At 36.6% G+C, this 26,520-nt stretch overlaps 2 protein-coding genes across 7 annotated transcripts in view; one reads left to right on the top strand and one right to left on the bottom strand.

Annotated features, from left to right (window-relative positions):
- Positions 1 to 26,520, top strand: part of lrba (LPS-responsive vesicle trafficking, beach and anchor containing) — a 276,852-nt gene that overhangs the window by 156,260 nt on the left and 94,072 nt on the right. For 4 of the 6 annotated variants that reach the window (XM_067404564.1, XM_067404567.1, XM_067404563.1 and 1 more), the window contains 3 exons: positions 10,895 to 11,019; positions 16,699 to 16,839; positions 18,796 to 18,932. In XM_067404564.1, coding sequence (XP_067260665.1) covers positions 10,895 to 11,019; positions 16,699 to 16,839; positions 18,796 to 18,932 — 403 coding nt within the window. The remainder of the gene's footprint in view (positions 1 to 10,894; positions 11,020 to 16,698; positions 16,840 to 18,795; positions 18,933 to 26,520) is intronic. The other 2 variants (XM_067404565.1, XM_067404569.1) reach the window with 1 other exon arrangement.
- mab21l2 (mab-21-like 2) lies at positions 20,179 to 21,886 on the bottom strand. Its single transcript, XM_067404791.1, has one exon. The coding sequence runs from the start codon at positions 21,693 to 21,695 to the stop codon at positions 20,616 to 20,618; it is 1,080 nt and encodes a 359-aa protein (XP_067260892.1). The 5' UTR covers positions 21,696 to 21,886; the 3' UTR covers positions 20,179 to 20,615.

The raw sequence follows: 26,520 nt of genomic DNA, 5'->3' as shown, positions 1-26,520 counted from the left end.
CTAGTCTGCGGATAATATTGTCCAGGCCATTTTAGGATTACTGAATAAAACTTTAACATCCAGTCATTTTAGACGTTCTTGCAAATCAAAGAAATACATACTGCTTTAAAGAAATATTCAGGAGTGAAGAAAAAAGAAATCTGCTGTGCCAAAATGCTTGTGTGTATTCCCTCGCTTCTCTATACTGTATATTTTGTCCTCACCTTTAGACCACAATTGTTGGTTGTTGAGACAGTGATGCTGGACACTCAGGGGGGCTCTAATCTGTCCCTCATCCCTTCCCACCGTCCTCCTCTCCGAGGAGGCCTTATAATAGAATGTCCCTACATAAAGTACTGAATGGGCCTCTGCTGCAGCAAGAGCCATTACACACAACACAACGTGCACTTTTCCTCTGTAACAACTCAGATTTATGAGTTTCAAATGCCCTTAAGAAAGTATACTGCCGTGACAGAGCAAGGTCACGATAGGAGGCCCTGATCAATATTTGAATGAAAAGCCATTTGGGAAGTTTTTAAGGGCTTTTCTCCCCCTCTCCTTCTTTCTGTCTCACTCTCTCCCAGGGAACAACATCAGGAAAGTATCGATTGCTGGGGTCCAGTAGTTAGTCAGAGGCTATCTCCTTTGACTAACCCCTTAGCACTCTGTCACCCCCTCACCACTGTGATAGATTGTTACTCTCTGGGCCACAGTAATTACACGCAGCTCCAGTCGGGTCATTTATTTCAACACTTTCACCATTTACCAAAAAATCTCCTTTATCTTTGTGACCCAGCAGTTTGCTTTTGCAGCGAAAGCAGAAAGAGAGAGACATAAAATTCTCACTCCCGCCCTAGAGTACGATGGGACATCCGTTACCCATCTCACCCATATTTCTCTCTCACTTTCTTCCTCTTTCTTCTTTCATCCTCTGGTCTCCCTCTTTTCTTCCCTCCTTCTCTGACATTGCCTCTTTTTTTGTCACAGTACACTCTTCTGACTTCTCTGACATACATTTTAATGTTAAAATATTTAAAATAGATAATTAGAATTTTTTTAAAAATTGTAATAATATTTGACAATATTACTTTATTCGTACCATTTTTTTGAAAGACCCCAAAGAAAGACTGCAAACCTTTGAATGGTATGCTGTTCTACTGGTTAGTTGTTGTCATAGTCTTTTGACTAAAATGCCATTTAGTTTGTCTTATTTTAGTCATCGGAATTGTTTTAGTTTTAGTCTAGTTTTAGTCAACTAAATATCACAAGATTTTAGTCAACTAAATCTACAATCGATTTAGCAGACCAACATGTAGCAGTCTGTAAAAAAAAACAAAAATAAGAAAAAATAAATACAATAGAACGAAGATACAGTTGAAATAAACAGTGCTTTGAGTTTGACAAGTAGGTCTAACAGTAGTATTCAGGTAAGAAATGCTACCTACAGAAATTGAATAAAGTAATCAAATGTAAAATAACAGTCTTCCATGTATAAACCTTTATTAAAGCTACTATAGTTATTAAGTCAAAAGCACTCTCTTTGTCTTTTGTTGTTTGAATTAACATTTAGGACTCAGGTTTAGGCTACTGTCACTTTAAAAACTAATGTACAGATCCAAATATGATTTTCTCCTATAACTGTTTACTATCACTTAAAGGCATAATATGTAAGATTTTTGGATTAAAATATCCAAAACACACTAGAACAATATTATGTATTTTGTTGACTTGTGTACTTACATTATCCTAAATGTTTCCAATTATGTTTAAATCCAGATAAATCTGCAATTTTAATCATCCAGCTTTTATTGATATGATATTCTAATATTGATCTAGCATACTGCAATGTACAAAAAGTGTCTCAAAGCAACCACTGAGCTAACAGAGTAACTTTAGAACTTAACTTTCAACACACTCAAATGTATTTTTAGTATGATTGGTAACAGTTTAGTATTGAGAACGCATATAAACTATTAACTATGACTTTCCCCTCAATAAAAACCTAATATACTGCTTATTAATAGTAGTAAGGTAGTTGTTAAGTTTAGGTATTGGGTAGGGTTAAGAATATAGAATATAGTCATGCAGAATAAGGCATTAATATGTGTACTCATTTTTATTGGTACTAATAAACGGCCAATATACTAGGAATATATGCAACTAGTTTAATAGTGAGAATTGGACCCTAAACTAAAGTGTTACCAGGAAAAGTATTGTGAAAAGAGGTTTGGGCCCTCATGAATGTATTAAATGCAAATTAAAAGACCACATAGTAAGCAATAGATTAATAAATACAAACCAGTAAAATGCAGAGAAAAGCCATTTGTTCTCACTTAACATGTAGCACAGATGCTCTGTCATTGATGTCATTATCATGTGCTGCTCTTGACCTTGTCTACCTTTAGAAGAGACATTAGCATACACTGCACAAAGTCAACATCAGTGCCACAGAGGAACACAGATCATTTCCCTTGCCTCTGCATAGACATTGCCACCTTAATCAGACACAGTCAATCTGATTTCCTCTCTCTGTTTAATTTGAGACTCCAGGCAGCCACACAACTACCAATTGCCAGCACTTTGACGGAGAGACCATGCACTTGCCCTTCTTCTGCATGACAAATACTCAATTCATCCATTCAGTTTTCATAAACACATAGCTTATGCAAATCGTATGAAATAATCTCAGCGATACAGAGCAATTTAAGCAGTGGCAATCGCAGGCATTAATGAAAAAGGCACAAAGAGAGATGTGTTCACACTGACTGTAACTGCATTAATCCACAGGAAAAGGTTATAAATGACTGCGAGTTGTCTCTAAAATGCCCCGTCCAGGAGTGATGTATTAAACTTGTGCTCCATCTGGCCCGTTTGTTATGCTAAAGGTCACGTCATTGTCATTTACATAATCTCCATGCCAGAAATGAACTCCAATGTAATATCTGCCCAGAATACACACGCCTGCACATATGTATAGCTTTTGAATGGATAGCCGGTTAAGAAACCATCATCACTCTTGCAGGATCACTTTGCCCTTTGTGTAAATGATGTTGCATCCTGCGGCAGCTTTCAATATTTTTTAATGGGTTTAAACTCATAAACAGGCCACACAGGTACCAGTAGATTAGAGTTTGATGTGTTTTTCTCCATGCTGATAGATGGCAATCATTTGTCATTGTCAAAAAAATAACAATATGATATCACAGGAGTGCAGTCAAACTTTCACAGGCACACTGACAAAAGCAGAATTTTGTAATCGAGCGTCTGGATGCTTTTCCAGTAAAGATAAGCAGCATGGACCTCATAGAGAAATGACACTTTGAAGAATGTCTGGATGTGTGGAAGGTGATCTGGAGTCTAAATTTCATTATTCACTGTCAAGCATGTAATCAGTGCCATTTTTGAGAGTCATTTTCATCCCAAAATATGCATTGTTTCTTCCACTCTGTTTCAATTCTTTTACATTCAAGAAGCTTATACAATCTATGTAAGGATAATGCACCATTATCATTCTTTTTTTCTCAACAAATACTGTGATGTGTGTGTACAATACCATAAAAAGACCTGGCAAGGTTGAGTTCTTAGCCATGTGCTGAAAAAGTATTCTCAAGCCTCCAGGCCTGTTGTTCTTGAGTGGGCATATGTGGTTTACTTGTTCCTGTGTGTAATTTAGAGCCTGTGTTTGCAGTGATACCCTCGCAGGCTGTTATAATGCTGCTCGAGTGTGAGACTGATGCCTTTCTGAAGTGTGGCGGCACAAGCCAGCCTCTCTGTTCCAGCAACTTCCAAAAAAACACCTCATTAATCCCACACGCACACACACACACACTGAAATTCTCAACACATGGCCCAATTAAATGCTTTGTTTATTATGACACCTCCCTTGAGTCAAGTAGACTTGAAGTGTGGCTTGTTTTATGCAAACCTACAATTTAGGAGTGCAATTGAAGCTTTAAAGAGGAGATTATAAAACATGACCCTCTTCTCTGTTGATTCTCTCTGTCCCACTGTTTACTGCTTGCTCTCCGATCTATTTCCCTTATTCATTAACTCAATGGGTCACCATCTGTATTAAACTGCATTACGATTAGCCCCCTGTTAATCATCTCTGTTGGTAAACCAGTTCAGATTTTCAGCAAGCGATCCAGCACTTACTCTGGTTCTGGGTGAGAAGAAAGACTTCAATTGCACCTAACAGGCGCTTATAAAAGTCCCTGCTTGTGTTAAATTCTCGCCAAATGTGGTTTACATTAAGCACATTTGGAGAAGGGTCTCAAGTGTTGCTTTCGGCATATGCAATAAGACAATTTCAACTCCCCGCTGCCATTTACGGGTCTGTTTCCGTCATGGTTGTTTTACGAGCGTACTAATTACTAATTGCGCCCGTGCGGTGCAGATACGTGCCTGGTTCTAGAGGCCTATTGTGTTTTGTAATTGTCGTTGCCTTGAGAAGGCGCTGCCGTAATTCCTGTTAGAAACCCCCTTTGGAAGGAGCGATGGATGGATGGATGGGGAGGATGGATGAATAATTCATTAATGCTGTGAAAACACTTGCTGCGTGGAATGTGCAGCTGATTCTGCTGCTGGGATTGATGGCGGTTGGATTACACACATGCACACACTTCCTTTGCCTTCATTAGGGCTCTATTGTCACAGTGTTGGGGCGGCAGTGGAGGCTGTGAATGTGTTTCCTGCTGCTCGACTAATTGCAGTGGCCGGCGTGGTGTTGTATTGCAGACAGATTGATCCTCTCTGTATCTCTGCTCTCTGAGACTGACAGGATAGGAGCTCCTTGGATTGTCTCTGTGCCTTCGGTAATCATTTTAATTAATGAACACTGGAAGCCAAGAATGATGGAGTGGCTATTTAGATGGAGGAAACTATCACATGCAAACACCTCGCTGCTACTGCTAGATAGAGGGGAAATCTGTTCTCAGACAGACGGGACAATATGGAGTGAACCCAACTTTCTGTCTCTCTCTCTCCTACCACTGTTTTCTTCCTTTTGTATAATGGATATGTGTCTGCTGCACTGCAGAATCAGTCAGGCCTGAATTTTGGCATGGGATTGTGAATATTGTGTATATTTGTAATAATTCCTGAGCACAATTATTCACTATAACATGTAGGTAAATTATATAAATTCTAATAATATAAATTACTATTGTTCCCACAGCTAAAAGGAAACAGCTTCTCGCTCATTTGCACAATTTTTTGTTACCCTAAGAGCACTGTAGTAAATTGCAGCATATTTTTAAAGCATTTGAATATTGACTTTAATATTTTTCATATTTGACTTGTCATTTTTCTCACTTTCCAATAAGGCGACAAAAAATGTATATTATCTGAGATTTTGTCGATGACAACAGATTTTTGTGCTGGTGCCTTGACTGATTTATGACTATTTTGGACAGCTGACTCCCAAAGCTTTTCATATTTTTCATATTCTGTGTGGTAGTTATGTCACAGCAGTGACAGAAATTAACTTTAATAAGGTGTCATATTTGCTACCTTAAATTGATTGCCAGGGGCATTTTACCTTTATAAGGGCAATTTTTCTTTGATTCTTACATTTAATCAATAAATTCAATTTTAAACACACTATAGGTTACCAATCAAATTAAATGAGAACCAGCAATATTCATTTTTGCACTGCAGAAGTCGCAAAAGTATTATGCAGAAGTATTTAGATGAATTTACAATGCAATTACAATATTATAAATAATGCTATAAGATTAATGTTTAAAACATGTTTTGAATATTTAAAACAAAATTAAATGCTGCTTTAAATATGAAATTAAATGTTCTGACATAGAACCTGGAAGCACTGCACTGTTTACTACGTGAACTGCGTAGGAGACTGGCATGGAAGAGAAGAAATTGTTGAATAAAGTCGTTATTTTTGTTTGATTTTTGCGCACAAATAGTGTTCTCATCGCTTCATAACAATAAGTTGAACCACTGTAGACACATGGACTATTTTAACAATGTCTTTTAATACCTTTCTGGGCCTTTAAAGTGGTAATTGTGTTGCAGTCTATTGGAGGCCTGATGGCGCACCGATTTTATTTATATATATATATATATATATATATATATATATATATATATATATATATATATATATATATATATATATATATATATATATATATATATATATATATATATATATATATATATATATATATATATTTTTTTTTTTTTTTTTTTTTTTTTATTAATTTGTGTTCCGAAGATAAATGATGGTCTTGCGGGTTTGGAGCGACATAAGGGTGAGTAATTAATGACATAATTTTTATTTTTGGGTGAACTAACCCTTTAATGAGTGAGTCATTCATTCATCCGATTTGTTCAAATGGCTGATTCATTCATGAATGAAGCAAGTGACTTCATTGAATGGATCATTGACTTATTGATTCATTAAAAAACACTGTTTCGTTCAGGAACAAAACACCACTTTGTGTTGATCGGGGACACACAATGGTCCTGTTGCGGCTGTGTTTGGAACTATATTTGTTGGCAAAAGAGAGCAAAAACAGAATATATTGACAATAACTCAGTATTAGTTTATTGTATGTTTATTTGTTGTTAAACAATATTGAATTCAAGTTTATTAAACTGTACAAAATCAGTAATCACAAAAAAAAAACAGCATGATTGCTGTGATATTGCTTGGCTATATCATATAGAAATATAAGACAGAAACTCATATGGGGGCATCATAACTGCTTTCTACTAGGTTACATCATGCAGTGAAAGCAAGAACTCTCAAGGCATGTTTTTTTTTTTTTTTTTTTTTTTTTTGCAATATAGTCACATACTCAATAATGTCAGCTTCCACATTGTGATTCATAATATAAATTTATTATTTTTTTTAAATCACATTTAATAACTAAATTCCAGGTTAACAACTAAGTGAAGTTGAACCTTTGCCTATATGCTAGTGATTAGTAGGGTTGGTATCATTTGAATTCTAGCAATTTCGATTCCAATTGTGTTCCAAATTCAAGTGCAAGAAGAAACAAAAGACAACTCAATTCAGTATTTATGCACTATATGAGAGGCCGTTTTTTTGTGCACACACTCTGGATGTGCCCAGCACAGAAAACAACATGTGCATACCGAATTGAGTTCTCTTTTGTGTCTTCTTGCACTTGAGTGGTTTAAAACCACATTAGAATGTGCACACAGGAATCGATAAGTGGAATTTAAATTTTAATTGTATAACAAGTATCCGATTCCTGACCTTAAACACACATGATTGCATCACAATGGGAAACAAGTGTATAAGTCACACTGCAGGATTGCGTGCCAAATCTTGTCACTGCCAGAATTTCAGAGGGAAAATTTGAAATTTTAATCAGCTGTTGGTGCACATGTCAAACTAACGATCAAAGACTACAGATTTTAGCCTAGGATCAGAGGAATCTTTTAGGATTTTCAAAATTTGTCTCAGATGACCAAATTGTGGCCAAAATTGCAGTGTGCACCCGGCTTAAAGTAGTATTTAGGTGAATTTACAATGCAATTACACATTGCAGAAATAATGCTATGAGATTGTTTATAACATATTTTGAATATTTAAAAAAAAATGAAATGATACTTTAAATATGAAATGAAGAGGGTGTCGGTAAGTCACTCTCTTAATGAGTAAGTCATTCATTCATCCGATTTGTTCAAATTGCTTCATTCAGGAATGAAGCAAATGACTGACTTTATAGTAGTTAATAGTTTAATAGTTATTATTAGATTAACTGTTTAGAATAATAGAAATAATAGGCCAACACATTATTGCATCACACTGGGAAACAAGTGACTGCAAAGTAGGAACATAGTATATATTTAGTTTCACCTGAAGAGAATTAATGGTCTGAATAGAGAAAAGCATGTCAGTTGGATACACCTTTAAGGCGGGGATGTTCAGGCCTTATGGCATTGCTGTTATATGCTTTTATTGCTGCTATTTGTTCTTCAGTCTCATTCATTAGTGATGAGGTGAACCATTGAGACTGGAGTCATGCAATATTTTTATAGCATTTTCTGGGTGTTTTGTGCATGTACTTGCTAGGTCATCATTCTTTGCATATCAGTTGTAACTCTAAGGACTTCTTTTTTCATCTTTTTTCTTTCTTTGTCTGTGTGTAAACATTTCCTTTGAAACATTTAAGAGAAAGGCACCGCTGTCTGCCTGAGCCGTAAATGTTCTCTAAGGAGCTGTGCTTCTCCTGGAAAACTCACATCTCCTGTTACATTATACATCTTCTTTTCCATTATACATCTTCTTTTCCCGTCTTAAATAAATCAGTTATTAATGTCTCTTATTAGGCGAGCCGGTGAGCTTTTCTATCGAAGTGTAGAATTGTACTTATTTTCGTGTTTTGAGTGCTCTCTTCAGTTTTACGAGATAGGATTTGTTTTGAGCCTCTTGCAGTGGAGCGAATCGATCACACTTTTGAGAAAAACCTGCACCGCTCGGGTACCCCAAACCTTCTTGGACCCATACGCCTAAGAAGTCATTTTAAGTGGGATTTTAAAATGTGTATTTTGCATGTCATAACTATTTCCAGAAGTATTTCTCCCTGTTTTTATTTCTCCTAGAATCATTAATTCTGAGAAGACTTGCAGTAACACTCTTTTGATTTATCTATTTTCTGAACTCCTTCTTTCAATGCTTTCCTTCTCTCTTTCTTTTTTTCCCCACCTCTATGGTATTTTAGGTCATAATAGCTTGTTTTCTGGCGATTGTTAAAGTATGCGGGCATAAAAAAGAAGGTGAGCACTGGGGAGGGCTCTTAAGTGGCCGTTATCCTGATTTATTTGGCCTGGGTGTGGAGGCCCTGTTGCACGATAAAACTTATTCTCACTTCCACAGAACAGAATGGACTTAGAAAGTTATATTTCACCGCTCCTATAGTAAATCAGCCGGAGGACGGCTACAGAGCCACTGCTAAAGCCATTTGCTGTCGTCCCCCCACCAAGCCCCTCTCGCTCACTGGATCTTTGAGGATCCAACCAGCCCGCTCTGGGATCTGTGATTGTGCATATGATCATTGATCTTCGTTTTTGAGCCCAATAAAATTCACAGTAGCATTATTTTATTATATTCTACCTTGAAAATCACATATCGTTTTTTTTTTTTTTTTCTCTTTTGTGTACATGCGTGTAATTAATTTATCATGCTGTTGTGCATTACAGCAGAAAAGGGAATTTAATTTGATTCAACAAATTACACTCTTCCCTCCCCTAACCTGAAATTAGTTCTTTCTATTTCAAATTAAACAAGCTTTTGAAGATTAAACTCATTTATGGTGTGGGAAATGTATTTCCTTGTACCTCAGGGGCTAAACATAATGAATATTTGAAGAGATTATTTTAATTAAAGTCCTTTGAATCTAAATGGGGTAATATGTTATAACTGTTCGCCTGACTGTACCTTCATTAAAAGTGAACCTATTCACACACACGGAGAGAAAACACAAAAGGAGATGATAGATGAAAGAAAGAAAGAAAGAAAGAAAGAAAGAAAGAAAGAAAGAAAGAAAGAAAGAGAAAGAAAGAGAGAGAGAGAGAGAGAGAGAGAGAGAGAGAGAGAGAGAGAGAGAAAGAAAGAAATAGGGGGGATGAACTGGAGTTTTCTTTACAGTGGTAAGAGGTGCAAATTGGAGAGAAACATGGCTGAAGGCAAAGGACATTGAGTCAAATGTGCTCCCTCTTCTCTGCAGTCCTGCTATAAGGTGTCCTGCTGGGCTCAGAAATGAGCCTGGAAACACAGCACTAGCGTGTGTGTGTGTGTGCTGGATTGCTGCGTCAGCAGGCTGATTCTCATTGTGATGTATTTAGCTCTCATCTCACCTTCTTGAGGTGCTGCAAAAATCTGGGCTTCCTCTTCGGTGTTACTCCCAAGGACAAACATTTCTGGAGTTCTGTGGATGTGTGATTTCTAAAATTAGAACACACATGTGTCGTTTTTTCCACTGCTATAGGCTTGTGTGTGAGTGTGTGTGTGTGTGTGTGTGTGTGTGTGTGTGTGTGTGTGTGTGTGTGCGTGTACAATTTTTTTTATTTATATGCGCACACGCACACGCACACGCACACACACACACACACACACACACACACACACACACACACACACACACACACACACACACACACACACACACACACACAAACACTATGTTCCACTAAGTTTTTACATTCAGATGTTTTCCTAATTGTAAATAATATATATTTTTTATTATTTAATATACAATGGAGTTCTTTTGAAATGTTTTTTCTGGAAAATTGTGTTTATATACATATATTTATATTAAACTACTAATAATATAATGAATAATTGTCTCTTGGTTAAAATTGTTATTATTATTTTGATTATATTATTTTACAATTTGTTTTGTTGTCTTACATCATGATTTTTTTTTTATTTTAAATCAAAATACTTTTACATCAAAAATACACAAAAATAGAAAAAGCTAAGTAGTTGATGAAAAAGATTTAATATTTAAAGATTTAGATATTTAATAAAATGCTGTACATTAAAACGATTCATGTTCTTTTAATATGTACAGTTTGAAAATCGAAACAACCCTTAAAACAATCTCTTAGAACTGAATGAAGAATAAAATTTTTTGCTATTTGGCAAAAAATATTTTCACAATCCAGCTATATTTTAATATTACCACATTTATTAGTATCTAATCTTGGCCATTCTCCAGTTTGTGCACTTTGCACTGAAGAACGTTGCAGCAAAACAAGGCCTGTATTATGCAGCTCTGCCTGTGCCACTTCTCACTGCATCGGCTAATTGCTAACATATGTGTCTGCCTCTCTCTCTTTCTCTCTCACTCTCTTTCTCTCTCTCTTTCTCTTTTTCTCTCTTTCTTTCTTTCCCTCTCTCTCTTCCTCTCGGCAGCAGACCGCGGGAGTTCTGGCGCCTGGACTACTGGGAGGATGACCTGAGGAGACGTCGGCGCTTCATCAGGAACCCGTTTGGGTCCACACACTCTGAGGCCACGCTCAAGGCTGCAGCAGAGCATGGTGGGTAATGCATAGTCACATAGTATCATGCGCTTACACTCTTTCACATACAAACCCAGCCTAGTCTGTCGAGCTGTAATGCTTTAACCCGTGATAACAGGTACACGGCTGTAAAATTTAAAGCTAAAGTCACCGTAAAACCTTTATAGTCCAAAATTACATTACATTCTCTCTGTCCTGAGGCTTTTGTCTCTCAAATAATGTAATGACAGTAATTTGCTGCTAATTTGTTTATTTAACGTGCATTTCCTTTCATTAGCTTGGATATTTAAGTATCGCTAATCGTTCTTAAATTGTCACTATGTGTTCCTTCCTTCCCATGCATGACAGCTGCTGGTATTATAGGTAAGTGAAGTTGTGAAGTTAATGGGAGAGCTAGTGGCAAAGAGCTTTGTGTTTGGGTTAATGTGTATGCAGCAGTGTTACAAGCTACTCATCTTTTAAAGGAGTTAACTATTTCAAAAGAGTAGTGGTTTGTAGTTTATAAAATAATTAACTATGTTTAAGCTATTTAAGGGGGCAATGTCCTAAAATACGTAAGTATGAGATTATGTACATTTTATTTCATTCAGAGCTGTATTTCTCTGGTTCAAAAAAAGGATATTTTTGAGAAATATACTGTTATACTTATCATATCATATATCATCGTATCATATCATTTCATATCTTATCATATCATATATCATCTTATCATATCATATATCATTTCATATCATATATCATGTGTTTGTGTGTACCAAAATTATTTTAAAACACCTCAATAAGCAGCACCTTTTAACTAAATAATTGTATTACTTTTATGCAGATTTGAATAAGTGAACTATTTTTACTGGTTCAAAATAAAGTATAACTTGTTACTGGAAAAGCTATACTGTTACGAATCTAGCTAGTTAGTAACATCACCAGGTGTAGTTAGTGACTCCCCAACACTGGTGTGTGCACTTTTTTTATTTTTTTTTATAAATTCTGTCGCAGACAGTATCCACTTGTAAAATGCACCATAAAATCTGAGAATCATTACAGCTACAGTTTACATCACAGCAAGGGAAAAATTAGCAAGAAAAAAAACTTTGGTAACACTTTCTGAAGCCTGTATTTATAATGGTATTCTTTATACCTTATAAACAACCTTATATGTTGTTTCATCTGATAAATAATCATAACAGCGGTTACAATACATTATAATACTTACATATTTGTGGTAACTTTTAAGAGTACAATGCATTATAACACCAGACGAAGCCTGCTTTTATAATGCATCATAAGAGTATTCTTAATGCGTTATAATGCATGCATAATGCTTTTATACAACTTTATAATGTGTTATATCAAGAGATAACATGCATATGTAGGCATAATATTGTTGCAAATGTAGTTTCCTTTTGCATCAAAATAGAGGAATGCATTTTTAATTATTCTCTTGTTTTCCACCCTGAAATGACTTCAATTATATGAAATGTGCATCATTTATTCGTTATATATTTCTCATATTTTCTTTATTTAATAAGTCATCTCATTTGAAATATCCATCTTATAATTCATAATGAACATAATGAGTTATTCATTTTAGATTGGTGTTTACCATGCTATCACAAGCGTGTACCCTCTCCTCATTTAATGTCGTTATTATTGCTTCTGTGTACATCGCATTCTCCTTGTATTTAAAAGTTGTAAAATAAGTGCAGCTGATTTTAATCCATTCCTCTTTCTCTTTTTTTTTTTTTTTTTGTTGTGTTTAAAAGGAGCCCTGCCTCTGTCACTTCATTCACTGCAGCAATGCATACAGCATGTGAGAGTTAAAATGTTTTGCAGACTCCTGAATATATATTTTTTCTGATGAGATTTTAGCCACACTGAGAGATAGCAGGCTTTACAATCAGTGCCATTCACTTGGACTTGAGCAGCTTAACCTATTGCACCCCTCGGAAACGGGGCCATTTCTGAGAAAAAAATGTCTCCAATATGTCACTGCTTAGTCCCCCCTTAGAATGACATAGGTCCTCAAGACAAACGACCAATGTGACAGAAGTCAATAAGAATGTGATCTAAAAGCAATAAGTGTTCAGAATCCCAGCATCCTCTGAGACCGATGTGCCGCCCTAATGGTCATAATATGCAGCTGGATGGAGGGCCCTGAGGGGGACCCAATGATTTCTCCCTTTTCACTTCGTCCTCTACGTTTTCTTCGCTGTAGTCTTCCCTTTTTCTTTTGCTAACTTTTGCTGACTTGGTTAAGTTCAAGTGTTCCTTAAGGAACACTTTGAATCATCTTTGAAATGGAACCTAAAACTTTAAGGCCTTAAAACCCTTCATTATACTCTTCCCCAGTGTCCATCCAGCGCAGGAAATAATCAATCCATCCATCAAGTATTTATGTGCATATATTAATTGTCTTCAACTTTAGCTAAAATCCCTATACAGGACAATCACAAAAAAAAAGCTATTATGACTCAGTGCATATTTCATAAATAATTAAGTATTTTAAAAAAGTAAATGATTCTTAACTCATAATAAGATGGAAGAGGGGAAAGTGAATGGACAGCAGAAAGATGCTGTAGCAGTTAATTAATGCTCATAATATTGATGTTTGTCTGCCCCTCTCCTCCATAGAAAGCTTGTGTCTTTTCTGTTGACCCTAAATTTGTTGCGGAAGTGGAATGAAAGTCTCGGGCAAGATCTCAAGTTTTCAAACAGTGCACAAGGGTCATATCTGGCTGTGATTATTCACATGACATGTGGCAGAAAGTCATGATTTATTTATTTACTTAAAACAATTTACTGTCATTTTCAGCAGTTGACTAAAGGTGTTTTGCTCTATACTTAGTTTAGTTTGTAAGATAATATATACAGTGTGTGTGTGTATGTATGTATGTATATATATATATATATATATATATATATATATGTATGTATGTATGTATGTATGTATGTATGTATATATATATATATATATATATATATATATATATATATATATATATATATATATATATATATATATATATATATATATATATATAATGTATATACAAAATACACACACACACACATACACATACACATATATATATATATATATATATATATATATATATATATATATATATATATATATATAATTTAACATTTGGACTTATAAGGCATAGCTGTATATAGTTTTTTTTTTTTTTTTCAAATTACAGAAAAGTCTCAGTATTTAAAAGAAACAGCATTTCTACTTGATGAATATAGAAAGGCTTGCTTACAAATTATTTTCGTTTTCATCACTCAGAATATATCATCATATCAAAACTTCCCTTTTTGGCATGCACAATTGCGATCATTCATCGCCAGCCAGGAAACATTGGTACGATTTACACCCCTAAGGCGGATGGCTGGTAGTTTGGTAAGATATGTATTTATGGCTGGAAAGCGCCATCTTTTCTAGGGATTGATTTGACTAGGTGGGGGTACGGTGTTGGGCGACTCAAAGGAGTGTAAATACCTGAAGACTAATGTCTCTGTTCCTGTGATCAATAAGCACCTCCTGACTTCACTCCTGGCTGCACTTGTGTTAAAAACAAATTTGTTAATTCTGACAATTTAATTGCTTTGCCTCCGTAGTCGCATATAAATGAGCATTTGAACCTGCACGGAAAAGGGAAACAGAGCTTAAAAGTGTAACGCAACTGCATGTATTTACATTAGCATTTGCTGAATGAGGGGAATGAATGAGCTATTTAAGTAAAGCTGATGTCGGAATGTAATCTTACAACATGGGTTTTTGACTCGTTCAGGGCATTGGTAAATTTGTTCTTCACTGTAGTTTTTCTTAACACTTTTTTTTAATCTATTAGGGATCCAAAGTTTGATTGGACAGTATTATTAAAGTAGATGTTCAGAATGCATAATGAGGTCTCATATAATTCCAAAGCTAAAAGTAAACTTTTTTTTTTTTTAGAAAATGCTCCTTCTAGACTTATCTTATAAAATAATTGTCATGTTTTTCTTTATTCTTATACTGTCTTGATGTATTCATGCTAATATTTGTTCTCTCCAAGTTTAGCTTCTCATCAGTGTTGGTAGCACTCAAGTTATTACATTAAAAATGCAGCTGGACATCTCACAGTTTCCTTAAAACTTGTGATTTGAAAAAATATATACTATAGTTTTTGTTATTTGGGGTTACATGTATTCAATATTTTTAGCAGATTGGCCTGTATTATCTCACAAAGCATTAGAAAGAGGTGACTTCATCTCAACTAGCTTCAGACACAATAGTAAATACATATAATTAAATATTATTGTGGCTGAATGCACAGAAGTAACACCATTTTTTGTCACATCCTCGTGTCTACTCTGTCTGCTGTGAGCACACGGGCATGTGGTATGTATTAGGAAGCTGGTAGTAATTTCACTGCTGCTAACTACAAATTCTCTAGGGAGAGTTAATTACAGGAAGACCGTTCTAAATATCAGTGCACCAGCATACTTTCCATGACAAGAGATTTCTTTGCTCTGCTTTTCTAATGGTTTAGGGCTCTATTTATAAAGGGTTGTCTCAGGGTTTTGCTTCAAGTGCAAATGCAAACCCCCTCAGGTGATGTATCTGGAGAGAGGGGGCAGAGGTCACGTGGCTGTGTGTCCACACAGTTCTGGACTGGACTCTGTGTAGCTCCAGTAGGCCAAAGCGGTCTGATGAGAGACTGCCCCGTCACCTCTCTCTGTTTACATAGATGAAGGATTGCCTTTGTTTCTACTGTAGACCCATTTTTGCCCCTCACTTGGGAATGCAGTGCTCTGTAAATGTTTACAGATTACCATTTTTCTTAAATAATCTATGCGGAACCTCAAGTCATGTGCTGTTGAAATCAGTCAGGACCACTCCTGATTTTTGTCAGGGGTGAGCTTGGCATATGGTGCAGAATATATGTCTGGCAGTTTAAGTGCAATTCAAAACGTTTTAATGTTAACAAGTAGCTCTGTTATTAGATATTTAGACTATAAATATTCGTTATTTGATTATATAACACAAGCAAGCACATCCTTTGTAAATTTTCTTTTCTAATTGAAACATAAAGCCTATAATGACATGGACACGCACTTTGGTCAGCTGAATGTGTTTTTTTCCCCTAAATTATAAAAAAAAAAAAAAAAAAAAATATATATATATATATATATATATATATATATATATATATATATATATATATATATATATATATATATATATATATTCTAAATAACCATCTGGATTTGCTGAAATACATACAGCTACATCATTTTCACAAGTCGACTTCTTTTAATCAAATACGCCATAAAATTATCCATGACGATTTACCGTCATTATGTTAATATGATGTTTTAATATTCTGACTTTTAAAATAATGCGAGTGAAAATGTTATCTGATCCAAAAAAAGTAAATTAAAATGGCGGCTAGTAGCCTATATGGTGTTGTTGTCATGTTAACTTGAGGCCATTTAGGACAAACAACTATATTGTATTACAGTACTTAAAACGTATTTATTCCGTGTTTGGAATTTTAATATAAAATATCAAATATTCATATTGCCTATATAGTAAAATATTTGTATCTAAGCTTTGGTAGCGTCAACTTACCTGAGTACACGTAAACTGACAGCCGTTTAAAGTTTTTGCGCGGTTACGCTTGAAGGAATGTGATGTTTTGTTTTGTGCAGCTCCAGAGGAGGACGTGCTGAAAGGCAAACAGTCCATCAGGAGTTCAGTGCTGGGGAAGCAGAACTCTGAGAGTGAGCTGCTCTTGGAGGACGATGATACTCTCTCATCCTTGGAGGAGAAAGAGTTGGAGAATCTCACAGGTAAAGAACAGCCGCCTAGCGACGCACAAACTAGAACGCTCCTGTCGGAGACAAAATGCGCTGCATGAGCATATTTTAGAACGCAATAAATAAAGCTCTCTAGGCGCGCGCACTTAGCCAGCTCCGTTGAATATGGCATTGGCAGCGTTCTAGTTTGTTCCGTTGCGCTCTAGCAGTGTCACCCCCATCTCTTCGGCCGTTAATGAGGGGATCACAACATTATCTGAGGCAGTCCTCTCATTAGCGGCCTGTGATCGGGTTAGATTTGAGTGAGGGCTGAACAGCGCTCGAAGGCCCACAGGAGTCTACAGTGAGCTTAGGGTATAATTCCCTTCTTTAAAACAACTAATAATCACAATATTTGCACTTTTCGCTGGGTTAAATAAATGGGCAAAAATATAAATTAAAATATTTTTAAACGTAATTTGTTCCATTCATTACTAGCTAAACAACACACTTAGGTGTGTCTGCTCGCTGTCGGCCAAAAGCAGAAAATTATGTAGATCATTTTCTTAGAAAATTTGTTTCTTCTTAAAAACCTCACTTATACTTGGATCTTATATTTTTTAATGAAGTAATAATACAGATCTCTAAAATGTTTTTAAATAATATTTTAATGACTTTTAAAAGTGTTTTAAATGCGTCAATGATAGGCTATTTAATTATTTTAACACAATTATATAAATGTATTTTTTTGGTGGTTAAGTTGTTTGTCTCGGTGCTCTCAAAATCGCAAAAATACACAGACTAATAATCTGTTCATCGGAACATAAATCGGGTTTTATCTGGTCTATTTCTTCAGTAAAGCGTTTATATATGTTTGATCTGAATCGGGCTGTCAGTCTGCACTGTAATAAAAGACTGTCTCTCTCAAATAAAGTGCAAATTAACGTGGAGATTCGCGTCGTTGCCGATCATCTACTTAGCGAGCTGTTTGATTCCGGTGTAGGCTAATTGAAACACGTTCCGGTTTCGCGGGGGGGAAACGTGTTATTTCTCAGTCGTATTACATGCTGATGAACTTATCTGATCATGCCATGCGTCTGTGAATTGAAGGGTGCTTGGGGAAATCAAACATGGGCTTCTGGTGGTACTGACTGCAACGGCAGTTTGCAAGCGCAAATCCGATGCTCTGCGCATTCAGAGAGGTAGAAATTCCCCAGAGCGACCCTTCAACATTGTCATGCTGGCATAAATTAAGATTGATGACAGATTAAACCCAAAGCCCGCAATCAATGCGCGCTGATTGACAGCGGATTTCAGCGCTTTTTTGACATCTAGACTATACCATTTCAATGACAGATGAAGCGCTTAAATATGTCATTGTGCACGGGATAATCCTTTTTTTTTTTTTTTTTTAAGTTTAATTATTTTTTTTTTTTTAATGCGATATATTGTAATTAAATCGTTCTTGAATTAATTGTTAAATTAATTAATAATTAATGCATTATTTGTTTACTTTTAACAAATCTTTATTGTTGTTTTTTCATGGTTTAATTGCTAAACAGTAATATTAAGAAAGTTGTAATATTATGATTTTAGGCAATATGGCATTACTTAATTTACATTGGTAAGATTTCATTAGAATTATTATTTAAAATTGCGCATGAAATAAAATATAGATTGAGCCTAAATCAATATTTATTTTATTGTGTCTTATAGTGTTTTTTGAAGTTATCATTTGACTTCATCCTTATTATTCTAAAATGACTGTAGCTTTACTTTGGAGAATCCATCCCCCCTGGGCTCCAAACTTATTAAAACTAAAGATGTTAAAGATGTTCTATCAGGAAGTCAGTATGCGCCCTTGTTGAGTTTATGTGTTCAAGTAAACACTCCATACTCCTTTGAAATGTTTTCTATGCCAAGGGCTGTAGAGGGTGGGGGAGGCGCGCGCGCACACACACACACACACACACACACACACTAACCGCTGTGCTCTTCTGTGATCCGCAGGGCCTGTTAACCTGAGCACCACCGCACAGCTGGTTGCACCCGCTGTAGTGGTTAAAGGCACACTGTCCATCACGGCACTAGAGTTATACTTTGAGGTGGATGAAGAAGACCCAAGTTTTAAGAACATTGATCCCAAGGTAAGAGGGTTTCTCATCCAAAATGTCCCACGATATGTACACACTAAAATGGAGTGACCAGCCGTAGTATAACCAAGATCCTTTAATGTGCATTCACAACATTATTATGGTTTACCTTTCCACACAGAGTTTGTGAGTATTGGCTATTTGTGGTCATATTATCGTAAATCATAACACAAAGACAGAAAACAGTGCTCTCTTTCCTCATAGCATGTTGCATGTGTGTCAGCTGTTTGTAACATATGTGGGTCAAGGCTATTAAAGTTTTACTTGCCATCACTGGCTTATCTGAGGTGTGCCAACGAAAATCCTCACTATTGAATGCTTGAAGAGAAATAAATTATTCTGAATGCTTGATTTGCTAGGACTTTTGGTTTGCCTGTGGAGCAACAAAGGATAGCAACTTTTAGTGTTTCCTTAACTGTGCCCTTTTCTGTTTATGTACTTCAAATATATGGATTTCAATAAAGCTGTTTTCTTAAAAGCTAGATTAATAATAATTTGTTGTTGTTTACTATAGTAACATAATTGTGAGCTAAAATGGTTACTTTTCCAGAATAAAACAGCATATCTGTTTTAGTAAAGTAATTATTTCTTTGTAGCAAAACATTGTCTAAGTATTTCTTTCAGAAGGGTTTTAATTCTAATAAGCTGCTGTTGTTTTTATAATTAATAATAAAGTTTTTTGTTTGTTTTGTTTTTTAAACGGGGTTTTCCAGAGTAAGCTAAATGACTCCCAAGAATTAGCCTATTTTTGTTATTAATAATAATAATTCACTCGAAAATGTTAAAAAGCAGTGTCTTTATTTGAACATTTTTATATTGTATGCGATGCTTATTTGGTTTTTAATCAGTGAAATTAAGTACTTTTGGTGTGTGTGAAAGATCGGTTATTTACGTTTTAGTTTTACATTTTATTTAGAAGTGTGAGTGGTCTTTGCTGTTTCACAAAGTGCTATCCATTATTGCCATTTTTAAAAGTACGCTAACCTTTATTTTGTTGCTAGCGTCTATTTTGCTAATCTTTATTTTGTCGCTAGTGTCTATTTATATTAAATCTCCTTTTTATCTCAGAGCAACAGGCCTCGCGTATTTTCTACGTTTCGTTTTCTACGAGTTAAAATAAATGACCAGTCCACAAATACACACTGTATTAATTAATTCTAGCTTTGCTTTTGTTTAAATAGCGAAGACAAATCACAAAACTATATGCTTAATTATTCATGCGTCTAGCTTATCTATCGTAGTCCCATTAATGTCAAGAGTTTTTGTTTTTGGATTTAAGTAATGACAAATGCCAAGTTTAAATTTCATCGTGTCATGATTTTATTACACGTTTCAATTTTTGATCACATCATGAAAAAAATTGAACTTGGCACGCTACATTTTTAAATTCGCAATTAAAGATCTTGTGCATATATTTAAATAAAATTTTCACTTTGTGAAAACAGTTCAAACAAACAACAAAATCATTACACTTAGTTTAAAATGTACCTTCATTTCTCTCTCCTGCAATGTCCCGTGTGAGCCTTGGCAAAAGCAAATGCTAAGTTTTGCAATCTTAAGTTTTATTTTAATCTTTCATTTTATTCAGAGAGCACCACGATCACATTCTCTCCACTTTCAGTGTTGTGATCTCAAACGTCCGTTAATATTCACCATAAAATGTCCTCCTTTTGCATCTTACAGTTTATCCAAACTTTTAGCGTTGGTAAGGATTTCTCTGGCCAGTCTCCAGGTCTGTTTGGCCGCTGTCTCCAGGGCTGAGTGTGGTTTACCCTGAAACAGGTCTAGATTGGGTAAGAAGTAATGTGGGCACCGACGGCACTGCAGACAGGAGATGAGCTGCAGCAGAATACCGTTCAGACGGTCGCCGAGGCACGACTCGTCCCAGTCAGTCTCCCGCGGGTGTTTCTCACACTCGTACAGCAGCAGGGTCTTCATGTGGTAGTTATTGAGCGGCTGTCCCGGCAGCTCGAGGTGTCGGTCACGGAGAGTCTTTAGAATAGAGAGGCATTTCTTCCTGCAGCCCGACATCAGAAGCCTGTTCTCGGCCTCGGCGAACTGCAAAACCCAGGCGTCGCTTTCCGCCGAGCTCTGTTTCCCCGTTAACGAGTAGCACTCTTTAGAGAGGAGGTTAAAACCCTCCGCTTTCACTTCCGCTACCCGGTTCGGCCCGGGCCACGGGATGTGAGGCATGGGCCACTGAGCGGCACTTCTAGGCCAGATGCCCGTGCACTTGAAGGCCGGAGTGATTTGCACCACGTACCTCTCCCGAATGCGCAGTTTCACTTCGCTCGTGTCCGCCACCATCTTAACCACGTCCCGGTAGCTGCATTTATCCACGGCCTGGGCCACCAGCGTCTGGAAGCGGGAGCGGATCTTTCGCGCCGACAGATAACCGGAGGCGGTAATGAACTCCACCCACAGGGACATGCTCCTCTTTCGGCCGTCGCTGAGTTTGAGCACCGCGCAGCCCGGCAGAGAGCCGTCATCCACGAAGTTGAAGACTCCCATCTGGTTCAGGTAAAGCACGACCTCAAACTCGTTGGGTGCGATGACCTCCATGCCCTCATAGCGCGCGTCTATCTCGCTCAAGGAGCTGATGAAACGGGGCTCCTGGACCTCAACCTCCTTCAGCACATCCGACACCACCTTACACACCTCTCGTATGGTCTTGGCGATGGCCGCTTTGCGCGCCTGGCATCTTTCGTTGTAATATTTATTGAGCTGGTAAACCAGCTTTGCTTGCGTTGCAATCATATTGGGGCACAGATCCGGACTGTAGACCGGAGTTTCGCAGTACGCCGATGGATCCAATGCTTACCGGTGAAGCCAGAGGCACAACTCCCAGCAAAAAGAAAAAAAAAAAAGATGAAGTGATGAAGTTTGCGCCCACAGCGGATAGACGTCAAGTTTGGACCAGGAAACGGATGGATGCAACGCGGTGCGACTTTCCCAACTCGACTTGAAAATGTTTTAAGGATTTAAGATGTTGTCCGAGCCAGTATCAGCTGCAGGATAAATGTCCGCGCGTCATGTCATCATCTTTCTCACTTGTGTTTGCGCATGAAAACTGTGCGCCAGTGTGCAGTTGTCCAGACTCAGCCGTGAGTGTTGGAATTGTTTAGTTTATGAATGGTCCTCTAGCTGGATTGAAAGGGGGACGGGCATCTGTTCCTGGCCAATCAGCGGGGGAGCTGTCAGTGCTGTTGGCCAATCACAGACTCCGTGCGCTGGAGAGACTCTCTCCTCCTGAACATCCAGCGCTCGAGACACGGCTCTTGCAGGTTAGGCTATACAGACGACCATTAAGAGCACATATTTCACATAAACGCTTTAGCCTTAACATACAATATAACGATTTTATATGTTTGGTTCTTGTTATCTCACAGTGTGTAGCTACATTTAATCGTTTAGTAAGAATACGCTAAACATATGCTACATTTGGAATACTTGTTTGTTTATTGCGATGTAGCTAGCTTATTTATTTTTGTTTACATAGAATTCACTTTTGGTCTTTAAGAGCTGGTTGCTAAAGATTTGTGTGTTTTTTTTTTTTGTTTTTTTTTTTAAAGAGAGATTGTTTTTGCCACTGTAAGGTTATTGATCGCGCACTGCTGTTGCATTCGTCCACCGCCATTTCACCCTATACTCAGAAAGCTGGATACTGCTTTAAATCGATCAAATGTGTGTGTGTGTGTGTGTGTGTGTGTGTGTGTGTGTGTGTGTGTGTGTGTGTGTGTGTGTGTGTGTGTGTGTGTGTGTGTGTGTGTGTGTGTGTGTGTGTGTGTGCTCATGGTCGCATGGTCGTGGAGGTGTAGCTTCTGTAATATTGTAATAATGCCGAAAACAGTTATTCAGATTGGTTTAACTTTTCTAATTCTCCTGTATGTTCATACTTAGCCACATTTTATGCGGGTCTAATAGATATAATTTAGTTAAAAATTATAGTGTATTATTTTTAATTTCTCTGCTATGGTCAGTATAATTTAGCACATAATGAAACGTTTTTAGCGACTGATAGCCTATGTAATTCGGGTTATTCAGTGTTATTTTAATTAAATGATGGTGAGCCGAAATGAATTGGGGTTTAGAAACGCTCCAGTGCGGATGTATATAAAGCAACCTGCACACGTGTTATTTACAGAAGATATTCAAGGTTTAACTTCTGTATGCACTTGATAGGCTATAATGAAAATAAAAGAACGTTTTAGAACAGAAATGGAAAAATAGCCTAAAAGTAAAAAGATTTAGGCTATTATTGGCTTGCAGTTAAAGTTTGCCTCCTTTTTCTTTTCTTTTTTTTTTCTTTTTTAAAAGAAACAAATGTTTATTTACTTCATCAGTTTTTCTTTAATGCAAGTAATTTAGTGTATTTTTTTGTGCGTAGTATGTATCTTATCCTTTTTGTATTTAATTACCTTTATAAATATTAACACAGCGTCTTTCCGTTCGCTCGCTACATTCATTGCTGTCATTAAAATAACAATTTTGTTTCCATATTTTAATCCCCGCCGTTGCTGTGTTCTCACAGGAGTTAAGTGAATCTGAGCAGCATCTCTTCGACTGCATAGCGTGTTAAGATGAATAATTTAGAGAGGAGAGATTGTTTGGCGTGGTAATTGAAGTCTCTTATCAAGCCAGGCTTCATGTTGGATGAGTTCAGCTCTCATCACAGTTGTCTTAACGACAGGCTTATGAGGAAGTCTGCAGACATAGCGTGCTGTAGGATGCGTTGCGCTAAATGAGGCCATTCAAAGTATCGATCCGTCGCGAGTGAGTGTGTTTTTACAGTGAGAGAAACGAATGTCAAGAGTTTGTGTTGTTAAGCCCATCTGAGAGCCCGTGGGTGTTTTATTTTTCGCTTGAGTAAAACACTGTTAGAGTCACGCTGAGCGAATGTTCTTTCGTTAAAGACACTTTACGGTGTTTTATTTATTTACACAAACATTGTTTTTGCTCCTAAACCAAGTGAAACAACATCACGAAATCAGACGCCAGGAGATGATGATTAATATTGCTACAGCGATGTGATTGGAATGCATTTTACATAATATTTCATTTTTATGTAAGTTTAGTTCTTGAAAACAGACGTTTTATTTCATATATTTATTTATTATTATTATTTTTGGAATAAAAGGATGTACAACATGTATTTGCTATGGGGTTCTCCAGACACTTCATCCGTTCATATTTGACTTTGTTCTGTAATGGTAAAGAAAGTTAATTGTAGAATGCTACGTGTTAAATAAATCCTGTATCAGTAACCAATCATGGTTTCAAACTTATAAAAAGCAATGTGAATACTTGCTTTCGATTTCCTCACTGAATAATCATGTAATTAAATGTTTAGTCTAAAATCAGTTAAGGTTAACACACTTTTACATAATCTGAAATGCACTTTTGCTAATTCAAGAATTAAGCTAATTAATCACTTAATCTTTTAATTAGCCTACTGTTATTAATGGATTTGTTTATCTTGTTTTGTATCTTGTAAAAAATGTTTTGGCCAGTTAAAGTTGATAATCAGTTGAATTCAAGGTGATCTTTTGCAGATAGATACAATTTATTAAGGTGTGAGGCTATTACTTTTTAATACATTTCATTGATCAGTGTTTGGCATGTGGAAGCATTGTATTTATTTGCATTGTATTTATTTGTTAGAAGTTTTTCACCCCCCTCCCCCCCACACACACACTTGTTTTTTTTGTTTTTTTTTTGTGGGTGAAAGGGTTACGTTTTATTTGCAAATATGTGAAGGATTATTTGCTTGTTTAACTGTAAAAAGTCTAAACAGGGAGCAGGCAGTTTGAGACATGGCTTCATTTCAAATCTCAAAACCACTGACAAACTCAGCATATACATAATGTCATCTTGAAAATAAATCGACATCAACCTTATTTCCATTTCTATTTTACAAACATTTATAGCATCTTCAACATGACATATTTGATTACGATTAGTTGATATTAATTTGCATCCATTCACACAGAAAATTTAAATCGCCGTTACTATTTTCCCTTCATATTTAGTGATGATTGTTTATTAAATAACTAACCATATTTTAGCATAAATCACATGAAATAATCCCCAAACATTTTCCTTTTTATGAGTGTTACTTAACTACCTTTCCTTCCTTTGAATCATTTTAATATAAAGGTCAAAAGCACTTGGCTATAAATGTTAGCTTGGTTTTAAATCACTGAAAGCTCAGCAAGTGGTAGAATTTCTGTGATTCTTCTAACACTAAAGTGCCAAAAAAGTGTTCTTGAACCTAATCATACACTTAGCAGATCTGAATAGAACTATTTAAATAAGCCCTAACACAAGAAGAAATGCTTTTGGGCTCTTTTTTCCCCCTTTATCTCTTTTTTGAAAACATTCCGTATTATCTGGAGACCGAAAGAGCTTTCGTCTTAGTGAGCAGACTGAACGAGAAGATGAGAGAGGCACGGTAGTGTGGAGCCACTCCTCTTTGATCTGATGACTCCACTCTGATCCTCTCTACAACACTGGACAGTGTCTGATAAGACTCTCTCTCTTTCTCATTCCTTGTGTCGCTACATCTTGAAGAGGCTAACGTGATTTCCAGGTCATCTGACCTAGTTAAAAAAGAGCCAGATAGTGTTGGCTGATCAAAGAAAAAAGAAAAACAGTGATCCGGGTAACTTCAGGGGCACCTTCAAAACTAAGACAAGCTCTATGGGGTTTCCTACAAAGCATATATTTCAAGGTATATTTAAACAGGAAAAATGCTGAGGTGGCCGAGATACTCTCCACATAGAGCAGAAACGTTCATCTCCTTGTAGTCCCATCATGCTTTGACTTTCCTGTATATGAAGGATTATAAAATTATTTGTCTTGGGTTTTCTGCCCTATTCTGTTTCACTGTATTTATTTATTTATTTATTAGTCATAGTATTTCTTTCAAGTTCTTATTTACATTTCTGGTAAATCCTTAAAGATGTAGTATTCCTGTGCCGTGAAGTGTAACGACATCCTTGGTGAATAAAAACACAACTACATTGTCCTCCAGGCTCGTTTAGAAGGAGAGAAAAAAAAAAGTGCAGCATTTTTTCTTTCCGTCTCAGCTGAAGTTAGCATGTTTTGCTCTTTCATGTCAATGATAAGAGGGGGAGAATGTCAGTTACAGATGCTTTTCGCCTGTAGTCTTTTTCTGCTCCACAATGGAAATGTGAGAGGCAGCAGGCCAAAAAGGCACACCGTCTTACCCACGTTTCACACACATACAGACGGCCCCAGCTGCATTTGCCCCTAGGAGACGGCCCCAAACAAGTCAACCAGTGGTACTAATTGCTTGGCAGGCCTTTCCGCATCTGCCACGGAGATCTGGTGAGGTCATGGAGCAGATGGGTGTCTCTCTGTGTCCCTCGCATTCACCGTCTGCATTTGATCTGTTTTAGGATTTTCCTGATCAGCCACTCTCTACTATGTTGTACCCATGGTTCTCTACTGCTCTTAGTGTTATGTATTGCTGTGCTGTTCTGAACCACTTTGACATTTAGAGCTAATCAGCACAGGACCCCCAGACCAAATTCAATTTTCCTTTTTCTGAACAAAATTT

The sequence above is a fragment of the Chanodichthys erythropterus genome, chromosome 12 (assembly GCF_024489055.1).
Source record: "Chanodichthys erythropterus isolate Z2021 chromosome 12, ASM2448905v1, whole genome shotgun sequence".
Lineage (NCBI taxonomy): Eukaryota > Metazoa > Chordata > Actinopteri > Cypriniformes > Xenocyprididae > Chanodichthys > Chanodichthys erythropterus.
This window is presented reverse-complemented; position numbering and strand designations above follow the sequence as displayed.